At 33.8% G+C, this 12086-nt stretch overlaps 1 protein-coding gene across 1 annotated transcript; it reads left to right on the forward strand.

Annotated features, from left to right (window-relative positions):
* Positions 1 to 229: 229 nt before the first annotated feature.
* On the forward strand, positions 230 to 739 carry LOC145090194 (uncharacterized). The gene has a single exon (XM_079028522.1). The coding sequence runs from the start codon at positions 230 to 232 to the stop codon at positions 737 to 739; it is 510 nt and encodes a 169-aa protein (XP_078884648.1).
* The last annotated feature ends 11347 nt before the right edge of the window (positions 740 to 12086 follow it).

The following is a 12086-nucleotide window of genomic DNA, read 5'->3' on the forward strand; positions in this document are numbered from 1 at the left end:
CAAACCAGTGTCATCGAAGGACGGAGCCTCACCAACATCGAATCCAATTCGCCATACTACACCCATTCCTCAAAATATCCCAAGCAAATGTACGTAAAATGACGTTCTGACGGACAACAACTATAATGATTAGGCTCAAGAGATGAAATTTTTTCTTTTTGCCAAGAACAAATCGATTTCATTGATGGAACTATCGATAAACCAGATGCGAAATCATAAACCTATATATATGCGGTGGATGCGCTGTGATGCCATAACAAAGGGATGGCTAACCACTGCCACGGAAAAAGACATTAGGTCAAGCGTGAAGTACGCAAATATAGCTAGCAAGATTTGGAGTAATCTTGAAGAAAGATTCGGTAAGAAAAGTGCTTCACGAGCATACGAGCTGAAACAATCGCTTGCAACAAAAAGGCAAGAAGTAATCTCTATTTCTAGTGACTACACGGAATTACGATCCATATGGGATGAAATACAGTCTACAACACCCACCCTTCGTCGTGAGTGTGTTGGTTATACGTATAATATAGGTAAAAGGTTGAATGAATCCAAGGATAAAGAGAGGTTCTATAAGTTTCTCATGGGACTTGATAATGAATATTATACCATCAAAACTCAGATTTTAGCCATGAAACCCACACCAAGCCTAAGTGTAGTTTTTCACCTGGTAGCAGAAGATGAGCACGAACGAGCCATCACTGCTACCAAGAAACCCACAAACAAAGTTACAGCTTTTTAAGATTTCGTTCAAGGGAAAAAGGAGATCGGTAGTGATTATAGGCAGCAAAACAAAAGGGCGGTGAAGAAGGATCTCAAATGGAGCAACAATTATGAACCGTAATGTATTTTCTATGGCAGAAAAGGGTCATAACAAGAAAGGTTGTTTCAAACATATCGGGTATTCAGATTGGTGACCAGAAAAAGGAAAACAAGAAAAAGGAAAGGTAAGGATATGCTACACAAATGTTGAACCTAGCCCCATACCTGGTTAGTCGACTAAACAATATCAAATGCTCCTCAAACACTTTTCAAATGATGAAGAAACCAACACTTCTCCTATAACATGGTTGGTAAGACTGATCATGGCGAGGCTTGGGTTGTTGACTCAGGCGGAACTGAACACATAACTTGCAATCAAAGGTTACTTAAAAATGTCACTAAAAACACCTTCGAACCTCCTGTCATCATTCCTAATGGTGATTTCATAAATGTTAACGGGAGAGGAGATCTCAAGTTGCAAAACAATATCAATATTGATAAAGTTTTGCATATACCTGCTTTTAACTGCAACTTATTGTCTGTTAGTAGACTCACCAAAGACTTGCAATGTATTATAACGTTTCTTCTTGGTTTTTGTTATATGTAGGACTTACTCTCGAGGAACCTGATTGGTGTGGGTGAGTACAAACAGGGCCTATACCGAATGGGCATGGAACAGGGGCAAAAAAGAGTGTTGACAACAACCAATATGGATCTATGACACAAAAGGTTGGGTCACGCTTCTAAGTCCAAGCTTAAACATGTTAGTGTCTTAGGTAGTTATTTCTAGAAATTTTATGGGTATAATTTATGATTAACGTGTAAAGGAAAAGCACACTAGATTGCCCTTTCCAAAGAGTTTAATAAAAATTAATGGTTGTTTTGAGTTAATACATTGTGATGTTTGGGGTAAATATCGTACACCTACACATACGGGTGCTAGTTATTTTCTTACCATTATTGATGATTATAGTAGAGCTCTATTGGTATATTTACTGAAATACAAAAGTGAGGCAAAAACTTGTTTGATGAACTTTCACAATATGGTCAAAACACAATTTGACCAGAAAATTAAAACAGTAAGGACTGACAACGGTGGAGAGTTTGTATCACTAACATTGAAAGGTTATTAAGGTAAGGAAGGAATCGTGCTAGAGACCACTTGTCCCCATACTCCACAACAAAACAGTGTTGTGGAAACTAAGAATAGACATATTCTTGAGATAGTAAGCACTCTAAAATTTGAAGCAAACCTTCCTGTTAGATTCTGGGGTGATTGCATCTTGGAAGCCACATACATCATAAACAGACTACCTTCGAAGGTAGTAGAGCAATAAAACCCCTATGAAATTATATTTGGCCAAAAAAAACTTGACCATAATTACATGATAGTTTTTAGGTGTTTGTTTTACACGAGAAACATGGATACAAAAGGGGACAACTTCAAAGTAAGGGGGAGACCACGAATTTTTATTGGATACCCAAAAAGGTAGAAATGGTATCGTGTTCATGACATCAAAGACATGAAGTTTGTTGTATCGAGAGATGTTAGATTTGTGGGAAATGAGTTCCCGTTAAAATCTCAAGATCTAAAAGAAGAGAATACTGGACATGATGACTCTGATTTCCTTAGTAAAACTTTACATGATGATGAAGAATCTATTCAGCATGAACCAACCAAAGGTGTTAACACAACGCCTGAAGTCAATTCCAATTCAGATCAGACGACTGATGGGACGACATCAAACGAAAACATAGTACTTGAAAATGAGTAGCACGTCGAGAATTTAGTACCTCCTATCTTCATTGATACACAACCGAGTACAAATCAGAGAGAAAGGAGAAACAAGACACAACCGAAGCATTTAAATTACTTTGAAGTAAAATTTTCCTCCTTCGATAGACCATGCATCACCAACACTCAACCAACAGGCCTCGACGATACATGATCTTGCTAATTTTGTTTCTTATGCTAAATTTACAGATTTACACAAGGCTTTTCTAGCAACCGTTGGTTCTAACGTTGAACGCAAGAACTTAAAACAAGCCATGTAGGACGTCGAGTGAAGGGAAGCCATGCAATGAGAAAGAGAAGCTCTCGAATAAAACAGAACCTGGACCATTGAAGATCTTCCCAAAGGAAAGTCTTAAATCGACTCTAAGTGGATCTTTAAAGTCAAGTACAAACCCACCAGATAGGTTGAAAGGTATAAGTCAGATATTGTAGCTAAAGGATTTACTCAATAGAATGGAGTAGGTTATCATGATAATTTTGCACCAGTGGCTAAACTAGTCACGGTTCACACCTTGCTCACTGTTGTAGTCAAGAAGAATTGAATAATCTGTCAACTGGATGTCAATAACGCTTTCTGCATGGAGACTTGGATGAAGACGTGTACATAAAAATCCCACAAGGATTTGCCAAGGAAGGAGAGACAAAAGTATGCAAGCTTCGAGGAATTGGTATCAAAAGTCCAATACATCGTTGTTGAGTGTTGGTTGCAAAAAATCTTGTGGTGGCCATTCTCTTTTCATCTACAAGCAACAAGGGAACTTGGTTGTAACACTTATTTATGTTGATGATGTAGTGATTGTTGGAAATGACCTGAAGAAGATTCAGCAGATGAAAGACCATCTAAACAAGGAGTTTAGTATCAAGAATCTAGGTCCATTAAAATACTTCCTCGACATAGAAGTTGCAAGAACAGTCGGTGGTCTAGTTTTGATCCAACGTAAATATATGTTAGACATTCTCGAAGATTGTGGGACGATCGGATGTCAACCCAGTGCGTTTCACATGGAATAAAATCTGAAGCTTGACCAAGGTGAATACATTCCTAGTGTCAATCCTCATCAATAAGGTGTCTGGTGGGAAGGCTTCTTTATCTTCAAGCAACAAGGTCGGATATAGCTTATTCAGTGAACATATTGAGTCAGTTTGTATCAGATTCTCGCTAAAAACACTTGGATGTAGCTTTGGGTGTCTTGCCTTATTTGAAGTCATCCCCGTGTCAAGGTATCTTTCTTTCTAAAGAAGGAGGAATGAATCTTGTTTCTTATTGTGATGTCGACTAGCTTGGCTGCCTTGTTACAAAACGTCCAAGAACTAGGTACTTAGTACTTTTAAGAGGTGCTCCCATTTCTTGGAAGACAAAGAAGCAGTCTGTTGTTTCTCGATCTTCCACTGAAGCGAAATATCGAGCTATGGCAACAACTGGGAGTGAAGTTTTTTGGCTACATTGGCTACTCAAAGGTCTTGGTGTTTGTTCAAATGGTCCTATGTCTCTGTTTTGTGATAACCAAACTGCTTGACATATTGTCAACAACATGGACTTCCATGAACGCACAAAACATGTATAAATGAACTGTTATTTTGTTTGTAAACGAGTTATGACCAAAGAAATTATGCCTTTATGTATTCATACAACTCATCAGGTTGCTGATTTTTTCACCAAAGCGTTAGGAGCTCCTCGGCTACAGTCATTAGTAAGCAAGTTGGGCGTTCGAGACTTACACGTTCCAACTTGAAGGGGAGTAAAAAAAATCTCCTTATTATCATAGAAGATTACTATGATTTGTTTCCTTTTATCCATTCCTATTGTATAGGCTTTTGGTTAGAATTTGTTTTGAGTAAGGATGACATTTCCTGCTTTTATATAAATACAAGCTTTCTGAATGAATGAATGAAAAGCAAGTTTTCACAATAATCGATTTGTTTATAAACATATTTAAGATGTTTGATGATCAATATGTATATTTTTTTGCCTAAATGTTAACATGATGAAAAGTTCATTACCCCTAAGTCATTTTCCCATTAAAATGTATAAAACTTCTACTACAATTTGTAAAAATATGTTTGTATCTTTTAAATAATCATTCCATTTCTAAAATCCTATATAAAACATTATACTTGGAAAAATTGAACATTTCTTATTTTTGCATATTTGAAACAAAATTTAAACTTTTATTTACTTCTTGAATGATCTATTCTTATAAAATATAGTTGTTTTGTGTACTTCCACAGAATCAATATTTTTTTATTAAGAAAAATATACCTGGTTGTTTAAAAAGTTAATCACTCATAAATAAATGATTGTACAGTTTGTTGTATTTATAATATGAATATTGTGATAAATAAATGAAAAGAAAAGAAAAGACAAAATGCTAGCATATGTAGGGTTTCAAAAAGAAAGACCAAATCTATGTACATTCCACAATGAAAACAAATATAAACAACACGATATATTTGTTTTGTATTTATTAGATATGATTTAATTATATTATATTTAATGTAAACGAAATCAGTCCTTTTTTTCTGGGTTTAAAGGTTTCCATATCTCACTTCCCTTTGTACCTTGTAGCCTTTGCAAAACTAAGAGGTTTAGGTACACCTTGTCTGGTTTATAACCTTTTTTTTCTAATATAATATGAAAAACACGCTCGATCCTGAATAACTTTTATCATTTATCAATTAATAATGCATTTCTTTTTTCCTTTTTAAGAGTAATTGTTCTTATCACTATACATTCAGTCCAATTTGATCGTTCTTGAAGTTGTAAGCTATAATCAATTTTATCTTGAGCCAAAGATTAAAGGAGAAAAATCGAAGAGTAGTGTCCATGATACTTGAGGGAGATGATTTATATATAAGCATGAGATAAGATGGTTTGAATAGAAGTTGATCTCTGGTTAACCATGATAAGTGACAACTTATTTGATAGAAAGAAAGAGCATTGGTTATTACAAAATCAGCAAAAATAAAGGGACCCGTATTTGTAACCACATATGTGCATTTAGCATTCTAAAGATAATTATAGTTGGTATTTATAAAAATCGCAGAAAGGATTAGCGTAAAAATCTTATTAATTAGGTTTTAAAAAGTAAGTATTTCTGTCGAGTGTCGATTTAACTGTGGACATTTTACATTATCAAATCCTATTCAAAGAGGATTTACGTGACAGTTGCTCTTGTTGTTGTATAAATTATAATCTTTTATTTTTTACGTTTTTATCACAAAATCATGTTTTTTTTTTATTCTTAAAAACACTGTATTTTAAAATATGCCAAAATATAATATTGTATTTTTTTGGTCAATATATAACACGGTATTTTTTTAAACAAGTACTGGCTCACAACAAATGTATTATTTTTGTCAATATATAACACGATATTTTTTTTAAACATGCATTTTAAAATATGATTTTGAAAAAGATAGAATATAAAGATAAATTTCTATAACATACAAATTAAAAGAAAAAAAAAGGTATGTTCGTGCATGGATATTTTATTTCATCCATCGAAAGTTATATATAGTATCATCATGCATATCTTTAAATCAGTTGTGATAGCATTTTGTTGTGTGGACACGTGAAACCAAGCAGGTGGATGTGGGAACACGTGCACGGTGGACTTGTGGCCGTGAGGGCCGTGAACGGCGCCGGTAACCGGCTAAGCGTTCTGAAAAAGGTTTTATATTTATGTGGCTGACCGCTGACCGGTGGCTGTGTATGGCAGACCGATGCGGCCCACATGAACCCCTGGACCCGTCATCCACTGTCGTTAGGTCAACAGACAAAACTCCGTCACGGCTCCTAATTAAGTCTTACCCTCACCTCGCCTATTTCTTAAACACAGACCCCCACGCCCTCAATAACCTATCTACCCAACTACTAAACTAAACTAAACTAATTGCACACACCTACTTACATACTACTCTACTCTCTACTCTACCTAGCTATCTATTATACTACTTCCTCCTTTTAGTATTCTATCCTAGCTAGCTAACCACCTGGTCAAAGTATTTCCTTCACGACCCCTATTTTTTATGTCTTCTTCATATATATTTGTATATGTATAATATAATAATAATAATACGAGGAACCGGAGATTTGGTGAGGTAAAAATGGTAACTTGGGTAAGAAGCAATAATTACAACAGTCAAAATACAGAAAACAGACAAACATCTCTTGCTTCAAAGAGAAGCTTATGCTCCATTTGCCAAAAAGATTGCACTCATCATATAAAAACACCAAATAGTACCGGTAAATTCATTGTTTACAAATGTAAATGTACATTGGATTCAGTAAAAATCAATTAAATAATCATGAAAATTCGAGCTCAATTTAAAGCGGTTTCATGAGTCTTGTTTGTAGGAGGATAACATAATAAAGCCCACTGTGTGTTGGTGGTGCCTCTCTGCAACTTGGCCCTTCTTTTCACGATGGATCTTGAACTTAAGTTAAGGGGTTTTATTTTTAATTTTAATTGTTTATTTGCTTTTTTTATTATTTTGGGATTAATTACATATACATGGGGATTAATTCTTGCTTCAATTTTGCATACATGGGGATTAATTCTTCGTTTTTCTTTCTTCGATTTTCTCATTTCTTATCATTGCTCTAAGCAATATGCCCTCCATAATTTTATTCTTATCGTTTTCTTTTTCACAAAATCCACTTTTTATATTTTCTTTCCTTATTCCTATGTATGTACATCTTCACTATAATTAAATAAGTGATTGCAAGTTGTATAAAAATATTGTATAAAGGATACGTAGTTAAACACACACACATAAATATATATATATATATATATATATATATATATATATATATATATATATATATATATATATATATATATATATAAAGCTTAGGAATTTAAACATATAATATTATGTCATTTTGAATCATATATGCATTACAATGTAATTAAATTTCAAGTTTTAAATTAATTAATTTCAAGATTTTTAAAATTTCACTATTATATTCTCCTTATATCAAATATTTCTGTCGAACACCTATTAGACTATATATATTATAGTTGCAAATGAAAATTTTGTAAGGGAAAGATAATTTTGAAATTTCTAAAAATCATAGAAATAAATCAAGTTAAGAGTTGAATTATAAGAGTTTTGGATTGTAACACCCCGACTCCCATGTATAAATTCTAAACCTTTATATTCATAATTATAGACATACTCGACGAGTTGGCTGCCCCAACTCGTCGTGTAGAGACTCATCAGGCCGCTTGGTTTATGGTACCTACTCGAAGAGTTGGAGGACCCTAACTCGACGAATAGAGGTTATGCATGAAAATCCTAATTTTTAGGGTTTGCACCCTATTTAAAGGACCTTAAGTCCTCCTTCCAGCCTCCTTACCACCTTTTCACGTCCATAAGCAAACCCCAATCGAGCTAACCCTATTTTGAGTGTGTGTGTGTGAGGCTAAAATGTGTGTTTGGGGCATTTCTTGAAGAGATTTGAAGATTTAGAAGCTTGGAACGAGAAAGGGCTTGTAGATCCAGCATCTACATCGTTTTGACATTCATTTGAAGGTAAAAAGTCATTACCTTTATCATTTTCTTATTAAATCTCTTCATTCAAGAGTTTAGGGCCCTTTCTAGCTTATCCTTGAAGCATTTCTGGTTTGAGCACGATTTGAAGTTGTAACTTCAGATCTGGACTCCTCTAAGCCCTCATTGACATAAAGCCTTAAGCTTTAGGAAGCTTTGGCCCTTCTCCATTCCCTAAACCTCTTCCTAAGGCTAGTTTTGAGTGTTTTAGCTTCTTGAAGCCTTGCATGCACGTAAAGTTAGCAACTTTACGTGGTAACTACACCCTAGGAGGCTAGATCTTCAGTTTAGAGCCTTGGTTTCGCTTAAAAGCCTCTGAATGAGAAAAAGGACTGAAGGAACTCGACGAGTTGGATGAGGGTTTCCCGCTATCTAGATTTTGCATGAACTCGGCGAGTTAGATAACTCAACGAGTTGGTTAGGGTTTTTCCCGATATTCTAGATATTGCATGGACTCGACGAGTTGTTTGGGGTTTTCGTGATCTCCTGAGTTCCGAAGGAACTTGACGAGTATGTAAGTTGCACTCGACGAGTTGGGTGAACATGGATTGTTGACATTGACCGTTAACTTTGACTTTGACCAAGGGTTGACCAAGTTTGACTTTTGAGGGTATTTTGGTAATTTGAGAATTTATGGAATTGGATTAATGGTGGTTGTAGGTGTTGGTGTTCGGAGCCGTGTTTTGGGAGTTTGATCTCTTCAGTTTCATTCGACATTGTGAGGTGAGTTGTCCTCGCTATACTAATAGGGTCGAAGGCACAATGACGACCCTTTTTGGATTGTTATACTGGTTATTGCATGATGATATGTTTAACGACCTGTTAGGTCGGTATCCTGATATATAGGACGATGCTATGATTAGTGATTTGGTAGAACGGTTTGACTGTTTGTACATGCTAGCTAGCGTTTGATATATATTGATTGTATGTTTAGGGTTAGGTTAAAGCGGACCTGCTTTGTGCTAAAGGCCAACATACCAAGGGCGGACCGGATAGACTGCAAGCCCAATGGGGCATTTCAGTCAGGCCGAAGGCCCGAAGAATTATCCAGACAGGCTGAAGGCCCGGTAGAGCGGACCAGACATGCTGAAGGTTCTGAGAGTGGGCCAGATAGACTGAAGGCACGGTGAGGGTAGTCCAGTCATACTGTCGACTCTATATGCATGCTATTTGTTATGATATGGTTTTGGTTGTATGGCGTTGGTATTTTGAGGGAACTCACTAAGCTTTGGGCTTACAATTTTGGATTTTGTTTCAGGTACTTCGGATGATCGCGGGAAGGCGAAGGCTTGATCGTGCATCTCATTGCATTTTATGATTTTGATTTCTGAGATACTCTAATATGGAAATATTTTGAATACATTTTGTAATTAATATTGGTCTTTGGATGTTGAAAAAGTTTTAAATTTTCAAGAATTTTATGGATGTTACATGGACTATTACAATGCATATATGATACAAAAAGACATAATATAGTGAGTTTAATTACTTAAATTTATATATCTTATAGGGTATATTCACTTCTCTCTCTCTCTCTCTCTCTATATATATATATATATATATATATATATATATATATATATATATATATATACACACACACACACACACACACACACAGAGGAGCAAGCCCTTGATAACTGGTTATTTGGATTACATGACATTAGAAACACAGCATATTATCATTTGATGCGTGGAAGATAATATTACATTTTTTAGGTAAAACTATTTTATGTCCCGATGGTGTCTAAAATAGTCTTTGTAACTAGCAAGTCCTTGATAGTTGTTTATCTAGATTACATGACATTAGAAGAACAGAACATATAGTCTGTAATGTATAATAAAAACATCATTATGCTATCATTTTGTAGAATATAACTATTTAAGCTTCGATAATGTCTAAAATAATATTTCATCACCGTCAAGCCCTTAAGAGTCGTTTACCTAGACTACATGATTTTAAAAGAAATGACATGAATTATATATCAATTTATGACCTAATATACCCCCAATAGCCATTTCTAGGAGTTTCTTTACATGTTTACAACTACATATGTACTCATTTTTGAAACAAGACTGAATCAAATAAGAACTGAAAATCGATAATCAAATTTTTGTATATAGAGGAACCAAGAACCAAATTGAATTACATATTTTTTTTTCCAAGCAATTCGTTTCCAACAGGTATTTGCTCACCCATATTAAGAGATCGACAATTTTTTTGCATCAAGAACGGAACTAATAAATTTTGCTAATATTCGATGGTAATATCTATTTTCTATTCATCGTGTGTGTGTGTGTATATATATATATATATATATATATATATATATATATATATATATATATATATATACGGAAATGATTAAATGAGAACATCTAAAAGGTTGAGATCGCGAGAACAAGTATATTCATTTGTGATTCCATGTATTCATTTGTGGAGAAATGATAAATTTTTATGCTCAATCAACATGAATATGTTTTTTCTCTTCAATTGAAATTAAAAGCGTAAAAATTTATCATTTCTCCACAAATGAATAATGGAATCACACATGAATATACTTTGTTATCGCGTTCTCAACCTTTTTGATGTTCTCATTTGATCCTACTCCTATATATATATATATATATATATATATATATATATATATATATATATATATATATATATATATATATATATATATATATATATATATATATATATATATATATATATAGGGAAATCTCCAGAAAAGTCCTAAAATTTTAGTCCAATTTATGAAAAAGTCCCTAACTAATTTTTATTTACAGAAAAGCACAGAATACTGGTTAAAACTTCGAAAAGACCCTTTTCGGCCGGTTTCGCAGATTTTGCCGGTATTCTGTCCTTTTTCGTTAGTTTGCTCAAAAATTTGGGACTTTTCCAAAAATTACATAATAACCAAATATTGGGACTATTTTGAAAATTATCATGAAATTAATGGATATTATTATTAAAAAATCATTTATAAACATAAAAAATATTTTTATTATAAAAAATGGAAATACATTTGTTGCTAATTTCTAAGAATAAATTGGTGGTCTAAGTACTCCTCTATTGCTTCCTGACCACTCAAACTCTCTACGTTTTTCCTATGCATTGTTATGGGTATGATGGTGAGATGAACATAGTTAGCATTCCTCTAATGTTGGTGTTCCTCTTATGTTGTTTAACCTGACTACTAACCAATATTCATACCTTACATGTTAACAACCATCGGCTAACACACATCTATAAAATATGAAAAGTGAACCGTGAATGATAATTTATATGGAAACAAGTGAAGGGTGATTATCTATTTAAATTGTCATTCAAAATTTACTTTTCACTATCGATAGATGTGTGTAATTTTATGGTTATTATCGGGTAATGTTTGAAGGTTAGGTGGTAGTTAGGTTAAAGAACATAATGAAAGATCTATATGTTCGTGTAATGATATTTTCTAATAACACATGATCTTATAGCATCATGCCTAATAGCTAATAGACACTTATTGATTGTATATTAATAAATATTATCACGCCTAACAAAATACTTCTCACTATGACACTCACAACAATACATAGGAAGAACATAGACACTTTGAAGTGGTCAACAAACAATAGAGAAGTACATAGTCGACCATTTTATTCCTAGAAATTAGCAACAAATGTATTTCCTTTGTTTATGATAAAAATATTTTTTATGTTTATAAATGATTTGTTAATAATAATATCCATTAATTCCACAGTTCAAAAAAATCCCAATATTTTGGTTATCGGGTAATTTTCAGAAAAGTCCTAATATTTTGAGCAAACTAACGAAAAATGACAAAATACCGGCTAAATCTACGAAACCGGCCAAAAAGGGTTTTTTCGAAGTTTTAGCTGGTATTCTGTGCTAACCTGTAAACAAAAAATAGTTCAGGACTTTTTCATAAATTAGACTAAAACTTTTCTGGAGATTTCCCTA

This window comes from Lactuca serriola, chromosome 2 (genome assembly GCF_051521515.1).
Source record: "Lactuca serriola cultivar US96UC23 chromosome 2, Lser_US96UC23_V15, whole genome shotgun sequence".
NCBI classification, from domain to species: Eukaryota; Viridiplantae; Streptophyta; class Magnoliopsida; order Asterales; family Asteraceae; genus Lactuca; species Lactuca serriola.

Excerpts from the sequence above, each read along its gene's own strand:
- LOC145090194 (XM_079028522.1), top strand. The coding sequence starts at position 230 with ATGCGGTGGATGCGCTGTGATGCCATAACAAAGGGATGGCTAACCACT.